This window comes from Diadema antillarum, unplaced genomic scaffold, assembly GCF_040938485.1.
Source record: "Diadema antillarum isolate AM-2024a unplaced genomic scaffold, OU_Dant_1.0 seq00001730_RagTag, whole genome shotgun sequence".
Classification (NCBI taxonomy): Eukaryota; Metazoa; Echinodermata; class Echinoidea; order Diadematoida; family Diadematidae; genus Diadema; species Diadema antillarum.
This window is the reverse complement of record NW_027272416.1, coordinates 545,730-572,671: the sequence shown is the minus strand read 5'-3', so window position 1 is coordinate 572,671 and position 26,942 is coordinate 545,730. Positions and strand designations below refer to the sequence as shown.

General features: G+C 38.9%; 1 protein-coding gene across 1 annotated transcript; it reads right to left on the bottom strand.

The window, feature by feature from the left end:
- Window positions 1-6,658: 6,658 nt before the first annotated feature.
- On the bottom strand, window positions 6,659-22,436 carry LOC139711928 (serine/threonine-protein kinase Chk1-like). The gene is made up of 13 exons (XM_071623774.1): window positions 22,401-22,436; window positions 20,902-21,026; window positions 20,564-20,663; window positions 19,749-19,872; window positions 18,942-19,076; window positions 18,160-18,348; window positions 15,050-15,154; window positions 14,131-14,217; window positions 13,026-13,122; window positions 12,483-12,663; window positions 9,644-9,778; window positions 8,402-8,503; window positions 6,659-7,339 (listed from the first exon to the last, which is right to left on the bottom strand). Exons 2-13 carry the CDS (start codon window positions 20,964-20,966, stop codon window positions 7,259-7,261), a joined length of 1,401 nt encoding a protein of 466 aa, XP_071479875.1. The 5' UTR covers window positions 20,967-21,026; window positions 22,401-22,436; the 3' UTR covers window positions 6,659-7,258.
- Window positions 22,437-26,942: the final 4,506 nt, after the last annotated feature.

The window sequence follows — 26,942 nt, the reverse complement described above, 5'->3', positions numbered from 1 at the left end:
ACTGAACTATTGTCTTGAAAAAACAAAACAAAACAAAAACAAAAACAAAACAAACAGCAGGCCCCCATCACCTTTTAGCCCCCTTTCTTGACTCATGTTCTGTCTGTCCTCCATTTGCCCATTCCCATGTTCAAACCCCCCCCCCCCCCCCCCCCCCCCCCCCGCCTCCCCCATGACTCGTGTGGAGATTCTGTCACAACAAAGTTCCCTACAAGTTCAGGTTCCAAAATTAGTCAAATCTGTGGTGCATACATTCCCTTTGTGAACTTGATACTCGAGTGAGACAGCATTTTATTTCAACAAACCCAAGCACACAGACATATAGATATATACACACACGAAAACAATGTACAAACACAAACACACACACACACACACACACATACACAAACTGCTAGCCCCTATTACAGATGGGGTTGCCCGCACTACCCTCAGCCCCAACTAGAGCCTACTTTCACAAGAACTTGCTACACTGTATCTTATCCATAGGAGAGCCTTGGAGGACTAGTTAGGCTCTATTTAAGATTTCACTTTTATTTTTACAATTCTAAAATATTAGACAACCTAAAGTAGACTACATACAGCTGTATTTTAGAAATTCCTATTTTAAATGACTGCTTTCACCAGTTTCCAAGCTGCTTCTGATGCAAAATTTACCAGAATTCTTTGAAGTCAATAAAAAATAAACAAAATAGGGTCCTACAACGTTGTATGTTTAACATGTACCAGCGCATCAAAATCCCAACTTCCACAATTCTTCGACCGAACAAGATATTAAAGATGGAAAAAACAACAACTTGTAAGTGTTGAAATGTAAAACACACAGACAAAATCAACAAACATTGCAAAGTTTTAGAAATGATGTGGGATAAAAGAAACAAAACTACATGCACATACTTTTGTTTCAAAAAGATACACTTTATATACAAGTTTATTCTTTCCCGATATGCATTACTTATTTTAGGAGCAAACATGATTTGTCTGCAAAAACCAGTAAACATCAATTGGTAGGTAATACTGAACATTTTCTCCCTTCACACTGTCATGTGAAACTTCGGAATCACACAATTATAACAAAAGAACAAACTTCTTTAGGTGGAATAATTTCGCTTTGTCTACTTTTGCCATTTTAGGATATGTGATGCATTATGGTATAGAGAAGGCACATTTAGCTACTAGTATTGGATGGTCGTGGAACATTGCCCAGAGAAACATTTCAGCTGTTAACACAATCATTGCTACCACAGACATCAGCACACAAGGCAATGTAGTGCATGAATAATAGAGCTAACAAAAACTGTTCAAAGGAGTTTGTTTCACTATACACACTGGGAAATGTGAGGTGTCATGGATTATGAAAGGCACTTTCAGCTGTTGGATGTACATGTAGCAATTATGTAAACAGCCATTTGAACTTACACAATTACAACATACACTACTTACATAGCACATTGTACAATAATATAACAAACAAAATCTCAAGAAGATAAACATTGCTTTGTGTTTTTCTCTCGTTTTGGGAAATACAAATTTTCATGGTTTACAAAAGGCATGCTTAGCTACTGGTTACACATAGGAATAATGTACACAATAACATTACAGTGAATTAACACAATACAAGATATTAATGAGTACAAGGAATAGTGATCTCAGAAACTTAGAAGACACTTTGTGCAAGAATACATTCATAAAACATGTATGAACTACTGTAAAAGTGGAAATTTTCGCGGTGTTGAAATTTTCACGCATTTCGCGCAACCAGAAACCAGCGCGAAAATTAAAGCACGCGAATATTTTTGCTTGCCGTATGTTCGTGTACTTGGTGTCTTGAATCCGCGGAATTAAAAACACGCGAAACTCTTCTCACCCGGCAAAGCGCGAAAAATTAGTCACGCGAAAATATCCACTTTTACAGTACAGTGTAGATTGCTTTGCCTGTTTTAGTAACGTCTGGAAATGCGAGATTATGGTTTCAAAAAGGCATTAACTGTCATTAAACATATATCTAACAATGGAACAGTGTACACATTCACACTTAGACAAATAAAACAAAAAAATTACTGAATTTGTCAACACACAAGATAATACTGTAAAACATGATAAATTCGCGGCATGAAATTTTCGCGAATTGGAGCCGACAGCCTTTTTCATGGCATGAAATTTTCGCGAATTGCCACTGGCATTCAATCGTATCCGGGCAATTACCCCGAGAGGGCAATTACCCCCCGGCTAAATACTGGTTAGTGGTAAGCTTAGAGTAACGATTAGGGTTAGGGTTAGGGTTAGGGTTAGGAGTTTGAGTTAGGGATAGGATTAGGTTCAGGATTAGGATTAGGATTAGGGCCAGGGGAAGGGTGCGGGGTAATTGCCCAGGGGGTAATTGCTCTAGACCCCATTCAATGCATGTAGTGTAGACAAAAGCTTTCGCATGCATTTTAATTTTGCGAATTGTGGCGCTCGCTAAATTCGCGAAATTAAAATGCACGCGAAAATTCCTCGTTTTACAGTACTTTAAAGTTCCAAAACAGTTTCAAATAATACATCAAACAAAACTCCATGTGAACATAGATTTCTTTGCCTTATTGCCTCTTTTTAAACTGAAGAGAAGCATGTTGGAATATGAAAAACATTTTAGCCTATGGCATAAGGAAGGTGAGAAGTACACTGTAACATTTTAATTGATGCAGTAACAACATATGGACAATAACAAGCAGTACCATCCCAGACATAGTACAACAACCACGAAGACAAAGAACGCAAAATTTGGCACAAAATCGATGCAAATTTGAATGCATGAATAACTTGTAAACAGACAACAGATATATCCATGCCCATAATCAGTACTGTAACATTGCTGGAGTCCCCATGGAACACATGTCTGTTTGTTTTCCGATTATTATTTTATTGCATTAACATTGACCAACCTTTCTTTCATAAAACAGTGAAAAGTGGTTACAATCATGATGAGTACAATCATCATAAATGGGCAAATATGTAGTATTCTAGAGGAAAAGGCCAACCCCACTAAACTTTTAGCATCTGAACAGCCCATGGTCATGCCCCCATCAAGTTTTTTTTGAAACACCCCCAACATCATATGTGCGGGAATGTATTGTCTTCCTTTGCCTAGTTTGTATCATTCTTTTACATGTAGTATCCTGCTCTGCCATTTTATGGCCATCAAAACAAATTAAATGTGTCTAAAGCTGAGCAAAATACACTTTATAGTGAAATTCACTGCCTAAAGTTGTAAAGTGAGGTGAAGGATAAAACTGCAGAAAACCTGTGGGAGTAGAAAGGTTAACAGTTTCTATTAAAAGAATTTGTCCAAGGTGCCATACCAGGTTTTTCAATTGTCTGCTTGTTTTCCTCCCTCCCAATCCCTCTTCACTGCCACACTAATCATTTGGATACACATTTGAGTGATGTAGCACTACAGTAACATTGTTAGTTTGCAACAGCTGCCTCTATGTGTTTTGTTTTTGTTTTTGTTCTTGTTCTTGTTTTTTTTTTTCTCCAGATTTTTCCCCCAGTAATTCAGTAGTTCATGCATGAAACTATAGTCTGGAAAGGGGGTGTAAATGAAGCATTGAAGTACATGTACACGACTCCATCTCTGGCTCAGACTTATCCACACTACCTAGTGACATACTGAATGCACCATATATTTAGCGGAGTCTGATTTTTCACAAATTTGGACTTACCAACAATTTTGTAAGTGGTCAGACTCATGATTGTGGAGTCCAGTACTGAATAGAGAAATGTAAGCATGCACGTCACATTTATGTTCGGATCAGAGTCAATATTTTCAGGTATCTTTAAAAATGTGAATGGCACCTGTCTCGCGAGATCACGAAAATAAAAACCTCGCAAAATATTTGGAGTACATGTATACAGTATAATTATACTATAGGTGGAAGACGGGAGTTTTGTTTAATTGTCACATGTACAACTGTACATGTGTGTGTGTGTGTGTGTGTGTGTTGTGAGTACAGTATAACAGAATGTGTACAGTGCTTAACTTAGTCTCATTCAAGGCAGAAGCTGAAGGTTGTAAGAGGGTTCAAAGATTAAAGGTCAAGCCTGGCAAGCAATGATTGTCTTTAATCAATGACACACCCTGTTTTGTGTCTACAAAATGTGTAACACTATCAGGATAAGCCTTACAATTCATCAACTAAAGACCAGGAATGCGGTTTGAGGCAGTTGGAAGGCTGCCTCAAAACAGATATAGTTGAGATTCCCCATTACGAATTTATTGTGTATAGCTTTTTCACTGATCTATAATGTAAATACACATATAGTCAAAGAATCTCAACGGGAGTTGAACACTATCAGTGAGCGTTTGCTTCAACAAGCATGATTTACCAATGGCCAAGTCGGCTGCATTACTAGTTGTAGCTTTACCTCCGCCAAGGGAGAAGATTATGTTTTCTTCGCCGTTTGTTTGTTTGTCCATGTGCAAAATAACTCAAAAAGTAGATAACGGATTTGTGTAAAACTTACATGAAAGGATCTTGCAAATGACACAAGGAACAGATGATTTAATTTTGGCAGTGATCCGATAACTTTTGTGGATTTTACGAAGAATTTTCAATATTTTGCCAGGAAGGGTCTACAAACTGTATGTACTTCAGAGTTCAAGCTGCGCATTTTTGAGGTTTGCATATGTGCACTAAAGTGCGTGCTCTAGTTTCTGCTAGGGCGAAGCGCATCGCACAGCTGGAGGTTGATGACATGACAAAAGGCTTCTGCATTGGGAAATCGGGCGACTTTCAGCATGCATATTGTATGGGTGGAGATCACTGATCTCTACTATGGAAGAACAAGATCAGTAGTGGAAATGAGTTGCTTGGTGGAGGTCTGCACTCTCAGAGTGCTTCTGTAGTTTTGTAATGTACCCTGGAGGGGAGCAAATGAAGATTGATTTTATCAGGCCATCCATGTCTCCCCAAGTTACCAGGTTTTTAAATGTTCCAGCACAGTCTCCTTCTTCATGTCTTAACCCGTTCCACAAGGGAACACAGCCAGCACTACGTTTTCAAAAGTGGGGGGGGGGGGGGGGGGGGGGGGGGGGGCAATTTATATTTCTGGTGCCACTTCCAAGTTTCTTCAGTTGACAAAAAAAAAGGCCTCCCCCGCGCAGGTTTTATCGGCTGACCACAAAAGAATCGCTCTGGTACAACATACAATCGGCAAAATCTTAACCACATTCTTTTTTCTTTTTTTTTTTTTTTTTTTTTGGGTGCCACATCTGAGGTCAAAAAAGTGGGGGGACCCGAAGTGGTTACACCCTATGTATTCCTATATATTGTGCAAAAAAAGGGGGGCACCCCCTTCCCCCTTCCCAGTTCCACCGGCCCTGGGGAACTTGGTGACCTGTGTATTAAGTCTATGAGCATTTCAGAATTCAGTATGGAACGGGTTAAGTGTGGCACACAACAATGACTCTTTTTTTCATAAGTCATGTATAGAGAACAAACTTGCGTCGGGTGCCCGTGCATTGGCCGTTAACGCAATACAAATTGTATTGCATTAGCAGCCAATGCACGGGCACCCAACTACATAACTATTGGTAGTCAGCCTTGCCTAGGTCTAATCCAACTGGATCACAGAAATTGAATCACTGAATTTTGACTTAGACAATAGAATTAACACATGTTTACATCCATCCAGGGTAAGATTTTTCTTTGACTAAAACAGTGTTTCGACTTTGGCGAGGTTGACTGTACAGTGCATAGCTTCATGTGTATTAAAGCAACAGTTCATTGCCTTTTAAGTGTATGTACATTGTAAGATACTAATTGTGCAGCTGGAAGTAAAGCTTGTAATATCGCAGTCTGGTGAAACTATTGAAACAAGTGAAGTCAAGCGTTCATTGCTTCGGAATATTGTGGCATGTCACACACTGCGGACAAGAATTTGCCACAAGACAAGGTCTTGTAGCCCTAGTGGCGTTACATCCATCCAGGGTATGATTTTTTGGGGGGCTTAAGATAATATCTTTACTTGGGCAAGGTTGACTGTACAATGCATAGCTTCATGTGTATAAAAGCAACAGTTTTTGCCTTTTAATTGTATGTACATTGTAAGATACTAATTGTGCAGCTGGAAATAAAGCTTGTAATATCGCAATTTGGTGAAACTATCGATACAAGTGAAGTCAAGCGTTCATTGCTTTGGAATATTGTGGCATGTCACACACTGCAGACAAGAATTTGCCATCGTCATGCTGCATTTCTGTTCACTTTTGTTCATGGGGAATTTCTACCCTTATTGGCATTGTAATCCCGCAGCTAGAAACACAACGAAAGAAAAGCAAATATTTATGTATATTGTGTCCTGTTTTGTCTGGAAATAAATATGAGCATTACTATTAGTATTCAGAAACTGCCTGTCTGTCATTTTACTCGCATTTCTGTCTCTTGTCCACCCAGTCCATTTTGGAGCACATTGACTGGATGAATGGATGCAGGGTGGTAATCTTACTCAAATTTTTGCCATATGATTAGATAGATCTAGAAAGACATGGAGGAGGATTCTATAAGTGACTTCATTCCATCATGCACAAAACAACAAGCAATGAAAGTTCAAAGGTCATCTGAAACTTTGGATTAAAAAAAGAAAATGCTTTATATCATTATTTTGACAGGCCAGGTTTCCTTCAAGTAATACTGGGTGACGCACGCATAAACAGTGAAAATTTCTCCCCTCTCGAAGATCAATATGACATTTATTTTTTTCCCCAACTTCCATGATAAGCAGAGAAAAATGTTTTGCCCCAGTGAAGCCTTTGATCTGGTCATTTTTTGAGGAAAGTATGAGATAGGAATCACGCAAAACTCTTGACAAGAAAAAGCGGCGGGATGATTCAGACGACAAAGTTTTACTCCAACGTCGCCTTTTCTGGAGAAGTGGCAAAAGTCAGGTGGAAACATTGGAATACTCTATTAAAACTATTGTCATTCATGCTGTCAGAAATAGTACTCTTACACACAGACCCAAAAAGAAGAAGAAGAAGAAGAAGAAAAAAAAATATCCGTGTATAGGCAAGTGGTCAGTGGGTAGGAAAGCACTGTCTCAGGCTTCATCTTAATGCATGTAGTACATACGTATAAATATGTAAAACTGGAAGACAAAGGCACTCGATCAATAAGGCACAAGGTGAGTTCTTGGAGGGGTCAAGCAAGCAAATGACCGGTATGGGGTGCACGAGTCAGTTTACGAGGCAAACTCGGGACAAGGATCATGTCGCGTGTTACGGGGGACCCTTGATGATGATCTTCGACATTTTCTCCTTGATCTTCACGAAGCACTTCTTGAATTCAAGTCCATCACCCTAGAGAAGCAGAAAGATAAACAAACCAGACAAATAATATAAAGATTAAAAGTCTAGTGAAGAGAAAGCATTTTTCCCCTATACATTGCACAATGAAGTCGTAGAGCAAAATACTATGTGTGTAGACACTGACCAACATTCATGCAGTAGTTGATATTGTAGTGGTAACTTTCAGGCAAAGTACAATTTGACATTCCTTAAACAGAATCATGTGTTACTGTATCTACACTCGCAGCACTTCCACATGCATTTTCCTTTCTTACAAAATTCTGAAATATACGTAGACTGACGATAATTGAAATGCATCTATGCATTGTCCTTTGAAATTTAATATCACTGTAAAACACTACAGAGAATTATTATACCTTCACCACACAGAGTTTGAAGGGGTTTTGCACACCTCAAGATGGTTCCTTAGACACTCAAATTTGCATTGTACATATTTGTATTCTATTCCAGGCAAAATAGTAGAACACATACATCTATGAAAGTTTTGGGAAAATTGGACAATCGATTCGAAAGCGACTAAATTTCTTATTTTCGTTGCCGTCATTGCTGAATAAGGAGACCACTATGTAGTTCATAACATCATAATGGACAACAATCATACTATAAAGAAAATTCAAAATATTTCACTTTTCTAGCATAATGAAAGAGCACTTGACTTACCTCTTTCAGAAAACTGGGGGAATACTATTATCCCTAACATGATTAAAATGTCAGTAACAAGTCAATGGAATGTGTAATTTTAATGAAAAATTAAATTTTGTAGATTTCTCCTTATATTTCTTTGTACTGCTGTCCATAAGGACTTCATGAACCGTCAAAGTCTCCTTATCGAGCAATGATGGCACCAAACCTTTAAAAATCATAACTTTTGAATTGATTGTCCGATTTTGCTCAAACGGTTACTGATGTGTTTAACTGATACTGCTGCTTTGACTCAATCCAATTTTACATTTGGGTTTTGGTTTCTTTTAAAATTGTCAGGAAGCGTCTTGTAGAGTGACAGAGACCTGGAAGCTCTGTGGGTCGATAGAAAGAAGAGAGGGAGACTCTTACCTTCGACAGCCGGAAGTCCACTAGAATGCGACCGTCCATCTCCAAGAGGCTGGCCTTCATGGTCAGTTGGTGGTTGCGACGGTCAAGGGTTGAGATGGTGATCTAAAGGTTAAGGGTCAAAATTTCTCACAGTATCATTCTAACAACAAAGAATATGACACTCTTTTATGAGTATTAACCCCTTAATGACAAATAGCTAAACAGCAAATTATGCTTTTAAAAGATTTATTTCTGCTCTGATATGCTACTTTTCTATTGTACAAGGTTGTATCCATTTTTTTTTTTTTTTTTTTTTGTCCAAAAGTGGTTGCGATTAGTAGCATGTGTATGCTGAGGGTTTGCTGATGTGAGAAGTCACCTTTTTTTTTTCAAATAGAGATTATAGGTTTAACTTGCTTGTTTTTGTTTCTTTCTCCCTCAAGAGAGACCATTACTCTTCAAATTTCTACTCAAGCTAGATCAGCAGGGCTGCCAAAAAGACCCACTGATCAGCACAGTGAAGTCAACTTCAAAAGCAAAAAAAAAAAAATCCTGCTTTGACTTGAAAATAAGAAAACATACAGGTTCTAACAATGCTAAATCAGAAAACATAATATCTTACATATCAAAATGTATTTCCTTATATTTGATGAAGGAACATATTTACACAATACTGGCTATCACTGCATCAAAGTCCCTAAACTCTCATGTCTGAACCCTGTGAAGACAGTCCTGAGTTTACTCAAGCAGGTGTCTAAAGGAAATGCGTGCTACAGCAAAAATGTGCTCTTCCTCAATGGGTTAAGGATTTGAGACATGTTGTAGTTCTCTTCTTTCTCCTACCAAACAGATAAGGATGTGTAATCCATTGGAATAATAGTCACATGACCACAAATGCTAACTGGAGGTGCCACAAGGACACAATATTCGGAAAACAAAAGTGGTTGTAAATCTCTTATTTGCTTAGCTTTGCTCACTTTCAAAAGATAGTTGCTTTCATTCATTTTACTCAATCCAGATGAGACAGATTAGTACTAATAGCTCCTGCACAAAGCTACTGTAAAACCAGAAATGTTTACATGCGCAAAACTTTTGCGAATTTGAGGAGCCAAGATTTGCGACAGTTCCCCCCCCCCCCCCTTCAGAATGCACTGAAAGCCAGTGGCAATTCACTTAAGTTTCATGTGGCGAAAAAGGCCATTGATTCTAATTCCTGAAAATGCCATGCCGCGAATATTTCTTGGTTTACACTATTCTCCCTACCTGGTTTGAACAGCTTTTCTTCCAGGAGTAGGCGCTGAGTTTGTCCAGGATCCCAGTCAGCACCCTGAGGGTCTCCTCGAAGCTGCACTTGGTGAAGAAACGTGTCATTCTACGCACTAGTCTCTGCAGCGGAGTCTGAGAGAAAGAGAGATAGACAGAGAGGGATATACATATATTATATATTATATGAAGAGAGACAGATATATATATATATATATATATGCACATAATATACAGACAGAGAGAGGAAGTATGTAAAGATATGGACAAGGTTTGATTGAAGCAGGTGAATGGACAAGAGGAAGGAAAGATAGAACAATAAAGGTGAAGATTTAAAGAGAGAGAGCAATAAGATAAGCAATAAGATAAAACAATACTCATAACTTTCTTAATCCCACATATTGATATCCATGTTAGCACTTGTCTTCCATTGTGGCCTTTAACCTGTTGAGGATGGGCTGAATTTGCTATAGTATGCATTTCCCATAGACACTTGCCCAAGTTTACACGGGACTCGTCTTCAATGGGTTAATACCCATAAGTGTGGGGAAGTCATGCAATGGGAAGGCTGGCTTGACTGAGATAAATAATAAAAAAAAAGAACTGCAGACAATGAACTGTCTACAACTTTGTATGCAGCATACATGTAGTGGAAGAATATTGACTGGAGTTGAATATTGCCACTGAGCTATCCATCTGTCTATCCATCCATCCATCTATCTATGTATCTATTTAACTATCTATCCATCTATCTATCTATCTATCTATCTATCTATCTATCTATCTATATAACTATCTATCTATCTAAACATACATAACAGGGCTCTAAAACTTTCCTCTGCCTATTAACCCTAAAAAGACTGGGCTATTTTGGTAGCTCGAAATACTGGGGGGGGCCTCAAGGGCCCCCCCCCCCCCAAGATCTCGGTCGTGGATCGCGCGATCGCCGCGGAACTTTGCACAACGGTAGTGTGCGATGTAATCTACAAGATCGTGTTTTTAAATTTTACAAAATAGTCTTCCTTTATTTTATTTTGATTAATCATGATGATTTATGCAAGAAATCAGAATCTTTCATCTAAATCAGTAAATAAAGCCCCAAAAGTGCTCATTTTTGGTATAATTATTCTTTGTGGCATTCTTAGCAAACGTACTTGAAAAAAAATTCGGTATCAAAATTAATTTCTTATTTATTTTATTGTTTCATGAATTTCTTATGTATTTCTTTGTTTTTTCGACCTTTTGTTTTTGTTGTTTTTTGTAACAAAATTTGTCACAGACACTTTTTGAAGCATAATACTCCTAAAACAAACTAATTTTAGCCATTGAGAGTAAAAATAAGCATATTTATATGAACCATGCGAAAAAACTCAATTTGCATCGACTTTGTACACAAAATCACATTTTTTAGCCATTTTTGGCCTCACGTGCATGTACAAAAAGTCATGTAACTTCAGAACCGTACCCCCGGGCATCACAAATTTGGTGTCAAAATGTGCAAAAAACTCAAAAGAAACTAGAAATGTCGCTAAGGCGACTGCTATGCCTCCGCCATAATGCATGATTCTCCTAATAGGTCTATAGTACATGTGGACAATGCATAATTACATTTTCACAATATTGGCAAAATATTGAAATTACATGTTTGTCACAAATGTGTTGAATGTTCACCTTCTTTTACCTAGGTTTAATTAGATGATAGGAGAGCATATAGAATTTGGGGATTCAAGGACTTTAACTTGACTTTGACCCATTCATAAGTGTGTAAATACTGTAATTTTCAAGGTATGGAGAAAAAGTGTAATTTCTGTATTAAAAAGTGTAATTTCTGTATTGAAAAGTACACTGTTACCATTTTCTTTTGGCCTTTGACCCTAAAATTCATAGGATAATCACTGTCAGGCAGAACATGCATAAATATGTAGTAAGTTTCAAGACAACTTGAGCCACTTCTGAGATATGGAGGAAAAAGTTAGTTCAGCACTTTCCCTTGATCTTTGACCTTTTGACCTTTGAGGCAAACCCCGCCCCCCCCCCCAAAAAAAAAAAAAAAAAAAAGAGAAAAAGAAAATTTCCATATAATCTAGGGTATACATGCATACACCAAGTGTAAAAAAAAAAATTGCTGGCATTACAAAAATATGAGGGAAATAGTAACAATTTGAAGTGTTGCACTTGACCTTTGACCCCTGACCTTTGACCCTATGAACCCTAGATTCTCTAGATAATAACTGCCAGTCAGTACATGTTTATATACTATGTTCCATGAAGATACCTTGAACAATTTCCAAGGTACGGAGAAAAAAGCAAAGTTTTAATATTTTGATTTGACCTTTTGACCTTTGACCTCATGACCCAAAACTTTCACCACAGAATCTTAATTGGGTAATACATGTATACACTAAGTTTCACGAAAATATCTTCAGGCATTGCATAGATATGGAGGAAATAGTGAAATTTTACGTATTTGACCTTGACCTTTTGACCTTTGACCTTGACCATGTGCTTCCAAAAGTTGATAGGCACAACTTCACCCCCTAATACACATACATGCCAAGTTTCATTAGGATACCTTAAAAGGTATTGATAGTTACCCTGTCCACAAAATTTATTACGGACGGACGGACGGAAGGACGGACAGACGGACGGACAACCCGAAAACATAATGCCTCCGGCACCACTTCGTGGCGGAGGCATAAAAAGTCATGGAGCATCGCGGCGAGAGCATTGCGTGTTGCAGAGTAATCGTGCGAAATGTCGAGGGGGGGGGGGGGGGAGGGGGCGCCAACCCCCCCCCCCCCTCCCCCCAGTGCAGTTAGGGTTAAGGACCACTGCCTACCTGAGAGGCTCCAGGGGTGCATGCTAGCTGACTACTGAGGAGCATGTTGTCAGGGTGAACTGGCTGGGAGAAGCTGAATGCGTTCACCAGTTCCTCCACCGCGCTGGGTATGGTGCCCTCGTTTGCCGTCCCAAAGCCATTGGTCTGGAAAGTGGGCTGGGAGGCGGAGACCTTCCCGTTGCTACGGCAACCATGGACAACGACAACGTGAGAAATAGGGAGAGAGATTTCAGATGTGAGTGAAATACATTTCATGCTTGAGTGGCAATTCAGAAAGAGGGTTGTTTGCTTATGCACAAAAACATTATGATTCTAAGACACAACTGCCACCAGATTTTGAATAAATGGGCAATTTTTGCATTGGTTATGAAAGCACAGGGGATTGATTTGTCAGTTTACAGAGCCACCAACAGGTTTATGCCCAAGAGTTCTGGCTGATTTTTAAGCTCACAGCAGGACGTGAACAAAACACACTGGTGGGCAACTCTGATAGCAACTAAAGATATTGCAACATGCGATGTGGTCAAAACAAATGACCGTTACCTGCGGCCACCTGCCAGAGGCGATAGGTCCTTGCCACTGCAGACTCTCTTCATACTGGCCAAGCCTGGAGAACTGGACGGCACACGGCCAAGGGTTCCTGAGTCCAAGAACAATTACAGGCAATGACGGTAGGGTAAACTTTTGTTGGCATACATGCAGTATGATAAGATGATGACAGATTCTGTTGTTTACAAATGATCTTATTTCATTTTTGCTTTTATTTCATTTTTTTTTTAAGTTTCATTTGAATTCCTTTGCTTACTTAAATGTATTTATGTACTTACTCGATCATTTATATATCAATCTATCCATTTTCTTAATGTTGCTTAGTAGACAAATTCCCCCAGTTACTTGACATTAATATTCTTCAGGACCCTTAAAACTATACTTGTCTCTCTTTATATACTGCACTGTTCTATAGAAATCACGTTGAATGACCAAATGAAGAGCAGCGTGATACCACATTGTTATCATTTGACTGACTCATTCAAGAAGGGGAAATAATCTCCTCTACTAAAGATTAAGTCAAAAGGGGTTTGAGCTTTCAACCCCAGATGAATCTTTGTCAGAGGCAAAATGAAAAGAATACAGGTTATGAAAGCAGACACATGAGGGACCACACACAATGTGCTTTGTCTGAGAGGGCAGGGATAAGGAACAGAGAACAAAGAAAACAAAGGGGGTAGCGTTAGGTGTCAAAGGCATGGAGCCCAACAGATGAGCAGGGGGGTTAAAGCACAGGGGTGAGAAAACATTAGGGACAGGTCAGGCCAGTGATAGTCCTAAGGATCATAGATGGGCAACCTGTGAAGGATAAAGATGAATTGTTTGAAACTTGTAGGACTCACATGAAAGCAGGTTTATGCGTCAAATCAGAAGCTCAAAAAGTAGGTACAAACAGGACCAAAATTTGCAAAAATGGGGAATTTTCATCAACCTCTCATACTTAACCATCAACAAGTGGACATACATATTGCCACATGATACTATAACTGCTTCTTCAATAGTGGAAAAACGGGAATATTCCTATGCCATATGAAGTTGGCACGTATGAAAACGAAGGAGGTAGAGTGAGGGTGCTGCTTCTGTTCAACCATGAGCTCACCTTTGGACCGGAACCAACGATCATTCTTGATCTGTGAGATGCCGTAGCGCTTGGAGGGTTTCTCGGTAAGGATCCTCCTCAACAGAGCTGCTCGAGAGGCGAGAATAATTGCAGGAATTATTAACAGCACTGCTCTATTAAAAGTGCAATTCCACAACATGTCCAGGCTGAATTTGAAAATGGTAGACATTTTTTAAGCTTCACATGTACTCATTAATAAAGGTGATATTAGTCACCATGCATTAGAAGTGTATCTATTTTTTAGTTTTTGCAAAACATGATGATACTAGTTTAAGCAGCATATGCAAATTACCTGAGGTGATGATGCTGGATTGTTCCTTCAAACAAGTAGTTTCTACGACTGGCAAAAAGTTCACTTGTAGAAGCTCTTGCATTACCTAAAACTGTTTTTTTTTTTTCCTCAGTGAAACAATCCAATGTTTCACGACTGAATCAATATCTGGTGAAAATGATGTCACATTCGACTGATGACTAATACCATAGAAATGGTACAACTTATGTGTCTTGGTAATGTGTCTGTGATGTTGTCTTATTAAAGTGGTTTTCAGTATGCATCTGAGTCTTGATTAAATGGAGGTAACTGCACTCATCCCCCCCCCCCCAAAAAAAAAGGCAAAAGGGGTAAAAACTATAATAGATCTTATTACGGAAGGGAGGGAAATCCTGGTGGCACAACAACATGTCACACATTTTGACACCAAAAATAATCACCACCACCAACGATATCAAACTTAAAGTATCAAAAACTTCATTCTTCCCTCGCCTCACACGACATTATGTCAGTCTTGTCTGGAACCATCTTTTTCCCAACGCGGTCCGAACAGGCCACACCTACTTCGTACAAATGCATACCGTTTATTCATGACAATCTGCATATCTTGATATGTTTAAATCTTACCCAGTGGGGTGGTGTCAATCTTCTTCCACGGTGACAGGTGCATCTTTTTGTCCAGCCAATCACAGAACTCCGTGCAGGTGTATGTAGGCTCATCCCAAGGCAACTCTGGAGGGAAGATAGTAAGCAAATAATCAACGTTGGTGAAGGTGATGGGACAAACTATCACTTCCGAGGCGATCTGGATGTAGCTATCTTTCCGAAGCGCAGCTGAGGAAAGATAGCGTACACATTTAGATCGCCGAGGAAGTGATAGTTTGTCTCATTGCCTGAAACTAAAAGTTGATTATTTGCTTTATATTCCACATCTAAGGTCCTAGAAATTCCCATTTTATTCCACATCTGAAACCGTTTTAGCTGTCTTTAGGTGTCCGTAGGGCTTAGGCTACGTGTGCGCGTAGATGACAAAACAATGAATTTGCTGCGCGCACCGCGCGGCACCGAAGTGAAAGTGCGTTGCACTGTGTACTATCAAGTGACCTAGGTCACATGATAGTCCACAGTGCAACGCACTTTTATTTCGCGCGTACTCATCTTGCGTTAGGACTGTGTGGAGATCAGCGAAACAAAAGGGACTATCAACATAGAGTGTAACAAACTTTTCTTCTCAGGTGATGTGATGGGCAAAACTACGCTTCATCACGTGATCACCTGTGGACCAATCCTATTGCAAAATTCTTAGTATGTGGAATATAACAATAAATAACAACAGACATCACTCATCTATTAAACCATTAGCAACTGAAATGCCCAAACCACCCGTCTTATTACTCCCCAAGCCACCCGAAACCGCCCGTAAGTTGTTATTGTTGTTGTTGTTGGTTTTTTTCCATATAGAATATATGAACTGTTCTCTTGAAATGAATATCAGTAGTTGTTCCTAGATCCATCACATTGATTCTTGTCATAGCGAATTCATTACTTCGCAATATTTACTAACAGTCCCAATAATACAGGGTATACAGTAATTTTGTGACACAGCTAGAAACAAGTAAGCCTCAACAATACTTTTATGATAAAAAAAGGGGAAAAAATGTCATAAAAAGTCTGCATGTAAAGTTGAGACATTAAACTCCATCAAAGTATGTCTTGCAGTTAAATGGACAAATGGTATTGGTAACTCACTTATCATTATATCGTTTTGTCTGTTGTTCTTTTTTTTTTCTTTGTGACCTCTTCAAACATTGGGCAAACTGTGAACAACAAAGGCCAATTTGTGCCACTTAACACTTTAATAGGACAAATTATGATTCATAGAGCAGTAAAAGTTTGTATGGATTTTATTGTTGCTGTGTTTGTTCTTCAGGTCTCTGGAGTAATTCAAAGCTAATGTGAATCAGCAGTTACAAGCATTTGAGAAATAACACTATTTCTTGAATACAAAGGCCCAAATTATCACGGCGCTGTAGTTAGATGGCATCCTTTAGACTAAGAGTTTTGTAAGATTGTAGCAACCTTCTCAATACTAAGGTAATAGAAAACACTGAATTAAGGTGAACGAAAAATAAGATTGAAGTTCTTTGGGTGAATTCAGTTTAAGGACTGAGTGAAAGCATCTCAATTAGTGGGAATACAGGGCAGCTGTCTGCAAAACTACAAGTTTCTAATTGGCATTTGTGAGGGGTATTCTGTAGAAAATCTGTTTTCTCTCCCAGATGACAAGCCATTTTCTCCTCATGAACACAGCACTGACAAAGGCTCTTTGTTCCATTAAATCCCTTAACAATGTGTGTCTCTAATTGCGTTAATCCCTTCACAGAGGATTAAAGATCTATTGATACACCGAGTTCCAAATTCAAAGGGTCTGTTCAGAATGTCTCCTTCCAAAATGAGCAACAGAGCTTGACAATACACTATAAGTAAATTACCCTCACAGTTTAGTAGTGGGTGGTTTCACTGAAAACCATGTATTCTTTCTCCTGAAGGGGGTAAGAACATTCTCACCAAAACTGTGGGGTAGGCATTTTTCAGGTTTTTCACTTTTCTGTGGGGTAGGCACAATTTCTTCATCCAAGAATGAATGCATGGTGTACCACGAAACCACACACCATAAAAGTTCTACTTCCATGAAATGTTCAAAGAGCATCGACTACTGTAAAACATGATATATTCGCGGCATGAAATTTTCGCGAATTGGAGCCGACAGCCTTTTTCGTGGCATGAAACTTTCGCGAATTGCCACTGGCGTTCAATGCATGTAGTGTAGACAAAAACTTTCGCGTGCATTTTAATTTTGCGAATTTTGGCGCTCGCGAAATTCGCAAAATTAAAATGCATGCGAAAATTCCTCGTTTTACAGTATACTCTCACATTTCCTCTGCAGTGTGTTGACTTATGTACAGATCAGACTGATTTGCCATGCAAACCAATGACAATTTTGTGGTATCATTGATGAGAATTAATTTCCCACACAGGATACCACAATAACAGCTCTTGACTGATGAGTCACATACCACGCTGGCATCGTGCAAATGGACGTATCCCATAATAATTCAGATGATTTACTTGTATGCAATGGAATTGCCATCTTGGATGTCTTATGATGATAATCTAAAGATTTGGCAAGATACACATAAAGCTACAATTTCAATTTCTTTAATAATTGTGCATATCTGTTTATGCAAAACATATCAGAGTACAGGTATATGATACAGTAACCACTTTGAGAAAAAAATACTTACGCAAGAAAAGGTGATGTTGCACTTGTACCCTAGATTCACATGAAATGTGGAATTTTACACCTCAGCTTGCGACAATCTTCAGAAAAAACCAACAACAAACATGCCCCCCCCCCCTGCAAATTATCAAATCAAACTGATCAATTGCACTGTACAGACAAACAGTCAAATCATTCATACAAAATGAATTCATTATATAATGGCCAGGGAAAAACAAAACAAAACACAATGAATCAAGCGAGGGCGTCAGTCGTACCTCCAGTGAGCATGGCACCCCCCCCCCCCACCCCCCAGAAATGAACAAAAATCAAACAAACTGACTAAATGCACTGTACAGACAAATACACAAATCGTTCCTTAAATTAAATGCTTTAATGGCTACGAAAAAGAAGAAGAAAAGAAACACGGTGAATCAAGCGAGGGCGTCAGTCGTACCTCCAGCGAGCATGGCAACGAGAATGATACCACAGGACCAGATGTCGGCAGGCTCGGCGTGGTATTCTGTTCTCTTGAGGACCTCGGGGGCGACGTACGGCGGAGTGCCACAACATTTCCCCAGCAGCCTCTCCTTGCCCTGGTGCCTAAAGACCGTCGCCAGACCAAAGTCCGAGATCTTGAGATTGTCTGGGCACAGTCAAGAATAATGACACCAAAATCACAATTAAACTATGGAAGACAATGATAATGACAATAGTGAGGATGACACTGTCACTTTGATCTTCAGGTTCTCTGAATTGAGCAAAGAATAATATAATGATATCATATTCATGATAGCAATGATTATGACAATGATTATATTAATGAAAATACTAATAAAGTATTAGTAATAATGATAAATACATTGTTACCACTATTACTTGAAGATGAAACAAAATGGCAAAAAAGGTAGAATATAAAAATATGTGACAGAAGATGCATACAATGATATTGATATCAAACATGATGTAGATAATCATAAGCTTTTATTTCACATGAGTACTCTGTCCAACTACAGTTTATGATTAAGTGACATGAAAAGAATCTTGAAAATTAATACACACATACACAACAGATCAACAAATCAAAGACACAAATAGCTTGTAAAGAAATGAGGAGGCAGAGGTGAAAACAGTAAAAATGCTGACAACCAAATAACCAAAACCAAAATAAACCAGCATATCCCACAAGTCTTCATCTACATTGTCGCTACCCCCATTCTCTGCACTGGAGAGGCATACCATTGTCATCTAGGAGGAGATTTTCAGGCTTGAGGTCCCTATGAGTGACACCCTTGGTGTGTAGGTACTCCACACCCGAGATGAGTTGGGAGAAGAACCGATGAGCCTCGGGTACTGGCATACCCACGTCGGGCTCTGCGGAGAAAGATCATGCTAGAGTTCTTTCAGAATGCCCCAATTCTTATGTGTATAATGACAAATTATACACACTGCAAAGGTGTTTATGGTGCAATTTCACATATTCTCAAATTTTGCTGACTTGTGTGATGATTTTCAGAATGCATAACATAAAAAATAAGACTCCATCATAAAAAAAATTTGAGAATTGTGCTGTCACTTATACTACAAGCTATTACAACCATGCTAATAAAACATTATCAATCAAAAGATAAAAAAAAGTTATTCAAATTTCTTAGTATGAACATCTATTTGAAATGCCGAGTTTCTATCTCTTCTCCTGTACACTTCCACCTGAAAAAAGTGATAGCGTCACATAATCATATTATTTCTAAATGGCTTTTAAGATCAGGTGCAAGTAATCTTCATGTGCACTTAATGTCATATGATCGCTGCATATGATTGCGCATTCAAATGCTGTATAAGACTAATATCAGCTTTATTTAACTGTTCTGCATGTCTTTAAAACAATTTTAGATACTACTTGAAAATGTCTCTTGCATATTGCCATATGTGAGCTCTTCCTTTGTATCCAGGCAAATATAACTAAACTGTTACTGGCAACAAGCACCACATATAGACTGAATAGCTATGTACCATGTTGTGTATTATGAAATGCGATATTCTTACCGATCCTGTCGAACAGCTCGCCACCACTGGCATACTCCACGAACAGGTACTGAATGGCGCCCTCTTTGCGGTGACCGTAAAATCGGATAATGTGGCTGTCTGACATCATACGATGAATACATACCTGACGAGTGAAATAAAAATGATATTAAAATTAGTACTACAAGATCAACGAAATACCAGTAATTTCTGTACAACTGCTTGTGACATATGTTAACAATGAACATGAGCCATTCCTTGATTTTAAAACATGACTTTTCTTCCTACTTTGGCTAAAATGTCTAACTGGACTATCAAACTGTGATCCTTGAAATTAACTACTGTACTTATTTTGAATAGGCAAAGTATACATGGCACAAGTACAATTCATGAAATCTGCAGAAAACCCCGGAAAATGTTACAAAAATTGCCAACTTGAGGGAGAGACAGGAACCTTAATCTTCCCATAGTTAATCTGCTGTCAATTTAAGAATCAATTATGCATTCAGCAAAGAAAGAGATTTGAAATTCTGCAACTGAAACAATTAGTGTACAAACAATTTAATGTATGACAGGGTCCAAGGCAAGAAAGCTCACCTGACACTACCTTGCAAAACACTAACAAAGAGTAACCTTACAACCATCACAATAAACAAAATACACTGTACAGCAGTAAGCTGTAGAAATGTACCTTCTGCAATTTGATGGGTTTACCTGTGATCTACCTCACTCTGATGGTTAAAAAATTTTCTTTTCCTACACAAATTCTGAGTTTTCTTATAAAAAAGCTCTTTATAGCGACTAGCAAGCTCACATCATATAAAACTACTTCTTACTTCTTTTCTCACGCAGTCAGCTGCTCCAGGAGTTTTATCAAGGTTCAAGATCTTGACAGCTACCGCTTCCTGTGTCGACCGGTTCACTGCCAATTTCACCCTGCAGTAAAAGATGTCATGAATTATGAAACAGGCATCAAACTGAACACCACAAAAACATGACATCAAAATGACCTGTATTTCACCAAACACACACTGAGCTACGTCTTAACCTGTACATTAGTAGGTATTTTTAACCACCACACAGAACTGAATGATATCTGGCTACTGGCAATCATTCTCTTGGTGTATGATCAATGTGTTTTAAATACCAAGTTTGATCTACTTCATCAACTTACTCGCCATATGCGCCTTCACCCAGGGTCTGGACAAAGTCCCATCCATCTACAAATGGTGTCACCATGCCGACTGCATACCAAGGGAGCTGTTCCGTAGTACACGGTTTAATCGATGTTGAGTTTAACTGTAAAAACAAAACAATGCTTGGCTGTTCAGTGATACATCCTTGCAGATCTATCTTTCTTTTCTTTCGTTTTTGCCAATCTAACAGATACTTGACATGTCCTCAGATGACTCTCTTATTAATGGTACTCTGATAAAACTTTAACTGCAAGACTGCCGCACCTAGCGGCCTGATCTGACTAGTCGGATCAGGCCGCTAGGTGCGGCAGTCTTGCATTGTGCAAACATGCTGGTGCCCGTGTTTTGATGGGCGCTCTGCATCAGTTGATTAAAACTCGATTTTTGAAAAAAAAAACAGACAGCATTTTTTCTTCTTTTCATCACGGACAGTGGACATGTGTGTGTAACGAAAAATCACTGTGCAAAGTTGCAACAATTTATACGTCAGATGTGAGATGAATAGAAGTGAATAGGGGGCCTCATGAGGCGTGGGGGCAGTCCTCGTACGCGGAAGCGGTCCTCATGAGCGGGTTTCCCGGACTGATCGTGTCGCTACTATACTGTACAGCTTACTTACAGCGACTGGGCTGCATGTGTATCAATACTAATAGTTGAGCACAAAGCCTGGCCTCATATGAGTATGAGGACCCTGCCTGGAGCTGGCCGCCTGTGCTTGTGGCCTGGAAGTGCTCATGACGGGGTAGAGTACATTATACGTGTACATGCTATCTATTTTAAGACAGTGCTAACTGCTATCTATGCTATGCTATCTCTTTCGAAGACGGTTTTTTGAGTTGAGCAGGAGCCCCTTTCATGAGCGAGTTTCCCGAACTGAAGTACTAAGAATAAGAAGTTAGAACGTCCTAACTGCTTGTCTAACACGTTACACAGTTAGTTCAAGGTCGATGGTAACCCCGTCGCGGGGTACGTATTTGTCCGTATGGGGTCGCTGCTGCGGTTAGGTCGATGGTTGCGTTGGTGGTTATACAGTATTCTAGCCCATTCTAACGTTTAGCGCCCTAAAAACTACTAGACTCTAGAAAGTACTAACAAGACCTAGGGCACTAGGCCTAGACATATACTAGTCTCGACAGAAAGATCCGTCTGTCCGGAGGACTCTTTTATATTTTGCCATTGACGCTGTCCTCGTGAAGCCAGACGTAGTCTCCGCGGAACATTCCCCGACGGACAGATACAGACCGATCTCTGATCTTTCGGTCAAATAGACTACTAGTCATAACAAATTTTAGCATACACGAATTCTAAGACGTGGGACTACGGGTTGGCGTGCTGGTCATTTAAACTACAAATATCGACAATTCATAAAGGTCATTTTCGTGCATAATAAAGCGCTAATTCAAACATAAGTATGGCTCATATGACACATCGTCTTACAATAGGAGAATAAAGTCATCACTTGCGTTCCGTATCTTACCCGTTCCTCAATCTCGATACATACGAATGCAAAACAACCATGGAATACTGCCCATTACCCCCACGAATGACGTTCCAACTTACGAAGTTCGCGCGGAATCAAATTAAAATTGCCAGAATTAGAAATAGTTCAAGCCGTTCTCTGTGATTGTTTTTGTTGGTTGCGCGTTGTGACGAGACCACACACAGTAGAGCAGAAGTAAATACAAGAAGCAACGCCACGAGAATTATCCTAACCCCCCCCCCCCAAAAAAAAAAAAAAATAGGTATGTAGGCTCCTACCGACATAGGCCTTGTAATATAGGCCTACAATATTATTTTACAGTGTATATCTTCTTCTTCTTCTTGTCTTCAATTATTTCTTTTTCTTTTTCTTTTTCTTTCTTCTTCTTCTTTTTCTTCTTCTTCGTTTTTTTTTTTTTTTTTTTTTTGAGGGGGGCAAGACGGGTGGCCAAACAGACCTTGTTCGACACCATGTTCCAAATTGTGTAGGCTACAGGTGTGACATCATGAACAAGTGCCCATACCGTCTCTACATAATTTTGTTTCGATTCATTATCAACATGAATTATCCCGCGATGTAGGACACCTATGGTCTCCCATGTGAAGAGTTTGTTCGCAACAAACCGATAAGTCCATATTTGCCAAATGGAGATATTTGCGATTAAAGGTCAAGAAAAATAAGGAGAATAATAAGAAAATTTTTGCTTCTTTTAACCATAACTTCAAAAATGTACCTTTATGTAGTGACCAATATATCATTTAAAAGGAATTATTTTGTACTTATTATATGACACATGCAGACCGTACTTCAAAATCTTCAAAAATGGACTTATCTGTTTTTGCGAACAAACTCTTCATAATATGATGACGCCATAATGTTTATGACGCCATCACTTCGAAGAAGTCAGAAAGCTTCTGCACATAAATTTATTATTAGCATTCTTCACACTAAGAAATCAGGGTTCATTTTGGGGTTCAATTATTATCATTATCATTTATGCGACCAGGTAAAGAATGTAGAATACATAATTATCATTAACATTACAAACATGAAACAAAACCCAGAATGAACATTACAAAGGATACACTGTACTGTATACACGTTTACACATAATGAAAATGAAATGAATGGAGACTACATGAGGGTCAGGGCACACAAAAGTAAATACATTTACTATTGCCCGTAGGCATATGAACCCTCACATGTTGCCCCTAATGAAACATATTTAACAATCATTAAAAAATTATCACTCAAACCCTGATTCCTACCCCTTCATTCCATAGTCCATATCAAACTTCAAAACATAAGAATACAATTCCAATATAAGCACCCAACCCTTAGCTTCATTTATAAATAGGCTAAATTCATACATTAATTTCAAAAGCTGAAAAAAAAATACAACTTCAACATAAATGTAGGAGATTTTTGGATTTCTACCCGACCCCCAACCCTAAACCTATAACCTCTTAAACATAATCATCATTGTCGTCAGCATAAAAATGAAGATAATGCACATGCATAGGGGAGAGCGGGGTGAGTTGGGATGCGGGTCAAGTGGGACACGTTCTCTGAATCAAAAATTATTCAACTAATCAGCGATTGGCTTATATCTACAATAAGCCCCTAGCAACCATACATCACACTAAGAAAGCCATGCAGTTCGGCAAATTAAGTATGTATAAATTGGTATCGAAAATTTTCCCCAAAATATTATATATTTTTTTTAAATCAGGTTAATTAACCTGTTGTCTTTGTATTCATGATTTCAAGGGCACAGAAGCTGATGGTGAGCCTAATATGCAACTATATCCTATAACTTGTTTTTGACAAATGGTTACTGAGCAGACGTATTCATGTATGCCATGTGAGGGACAGTTGGGACAACGTGTCCCATTTGTCCTTCATAATAGCATTACATGTAAAAAAAAAAGTTGAGATTTTCAAACATGTTGTTCAAACTTGTTTTGTTGAAATAAAGATCATTTTAAAGCATGTTTGACTGTTTTCATTACCAATGTTTCATTACGCCTTCCAACTTTGACATTTCCGACATTTATAGGATGTCACACTAAAGTCTTTACCAACACCGTCCCATTTCTCCCTTGCTGTTGTCCCACTTTACCCACGGGTGGGTCAACTTCTCCCCCAAAATAAGTTTTTTTTTTTCATTAACTGCAGAAAATTGAGAACAGTGCCACCCCAGTTTATAGTCCTTTGGATGAACTTTCATGCAAGCCCGAAAGGAAATGTAATCATCTCTTCTATAAAAAGATATAAGAAGAAAATCGGCGAACTTGAAATAATGTCCCACTTCTCCCCGCTCTCCCCTGCAAAATTAATCAAAACTAAAACTATCATCCAATGTGATTGATACCCCATCAAACACCGAAAAAATAAACTCAGCTAAAAATCAATTTGTATACTAGCTGTTACCATAACAACTCAATGTTCAACATGAATTTGAACCATTGAACCCTTTCGTGGACTGGGGTTAAAGATTTAACCCCTATGAGTTCTATTTATTCTGCAGGGGGTTCAACTTGAGGAAAGGTTCATTTTTGAACCTCCAAATATGAATACTAAGTATTAGTTTGATACGAATACCAAAAGTATAGTGATGTGGACATAGATGGATGATTTTCCATGAACTGCCTCTACACATTTCAATCGTGAATACAAAATCAAGTTCAAAATTGGAATACAAAAATATGTTCTTGCTGTTTGATAAGATAAATTAATACTTTTTGGTCTTGCAGGTTTCATTTGTATTTCCCGCACTAGACTAGATGCCAATCCGACAAACTGACCAATAAGGGCCCGTTGCATAAAACCCTTACCGCCGGACTTACCGCTCCTTTCTAGCGGTAAGTCTTCAAATTAGCGGTAAATTTTATAATCCTTGTTGCTGATTGGCTGTGACGCCTAATTTTGACGGTAGTTACCATTTAAATCCAATGGTAAGTTTTATACAACGGGCCCCAGAAAAGACAAAACTCCGATATAGGCCTATATCCCCCGGGCCCCAAAGCAGCATATTTTAAATTAAACCTTGAGCCTTTCCAAAAACATCTTTACGAACCTACAGCATCAGTATAATTGTTCATTCGGATTTGATGCATTCATTTTTGGTTACGGGAAAATTATAACATGATTTCAGAAGTTGATGTTTTATCGAGAAGTACAAAGTCGCGTCCGCTGTACTTATACGCTTTATGTGAAAAAGTGATTGGCTGGGACCGCGGTCCCAGGTTCTGGCGGCGAGTACTGATCACACGGAATAAGAATATGGCAAACTCTCGGTCGAAAAGTGAAACGATGGCGAGGAGTGCGCCAACTAGCGTTCAGCGGGGATGGATTTCAGTGGGCGTGAAGTTTCCGACCATGTACCAGGGCCTGCGTAGTAGGGGGCCCACTTCCGGGTTTCATGAGCTAACAAGCCCCCCCCCCCCCCCCCCCCCCCAAAAAAAAAAGAAAAAAAAAGGAAAAAAAAAAGATCCTCAGCTCATCTCTCCCCGTCCACTTCCGGGTTTCTTCAGCTGACAAGCAAAAAAACAAACAAAACAAACAAACAAAAAAAAAACAGGTCCTCAGCTCATTCTCTCCCATTTCCCTCCCTCCCATTTCCGGGTGTTATAAAAAAAAGTCTTCAGAGAAAACACATAACCGTACCGCCGCCATACTTCAAGATCTCTGTCTATTTCTATTTTAGTGCCACTTACGTACTTCCGGGTTGAAAAAAGTGTGGGGGCCCAAAGTGATGACACCTTATGTATTCCTTTGTATGGCGCACAAAAAGTGTGGGGGCCCGAGCCCCCACGGCCCCCACGGCTGCGCCGGCCCTGTTGTGTCTGAGCATGCACTTTCGCGATATGTTTGTGTGAGACCAAGACAAGATATAAAGACAAGAAAGAATGAATTTTCTGTAGATCTAGAGAATCATGAGTAAAAATACAGTGCAGTGCATTAATCTGCACCAATAGCTACACCAAATCATCAACATGTTCATCCTTATTTCGATTTCCAAGTTTCCAAGTTGGGTTGTATATATAGGTTCCTATTATGGCTGGGATGTAAATACAGCTCTATATGGTTCCTATACTCTTATTATACAGTATACTAGACTAGTACTACCCCCCCTCACACACACACACACAATCAGTGAGAACTTTTGCACTATGTTGTAAACGGTGCGATTTGATGCATTTTTGCGTGTTTTATCAACCTAAAACGGTCCCACTGGTATTAAGGTAGCGGTTATTATTAAGCAATTTGCTCCAAAAAATTATAAACTAAATAAATTTCTTATATGACGATGAATATCATGAACGCTGTCTGTTCAGGAAACAAACAAAATAAGCATAAAAGCGAGAGTCCCGGAGAGGGGTTATCTCCTCCAACATGAGGATGATTTTACATTTTCAGACCTGAAATTCAACGATCTGTTGCAAAACCTTTGGTGAAATACTTATAAATTGTTTTTTCTTGCAAAAAAAAATAGATACCGGTAGATTAGCTTTTAACACTTCCCTGAAAAAAGCC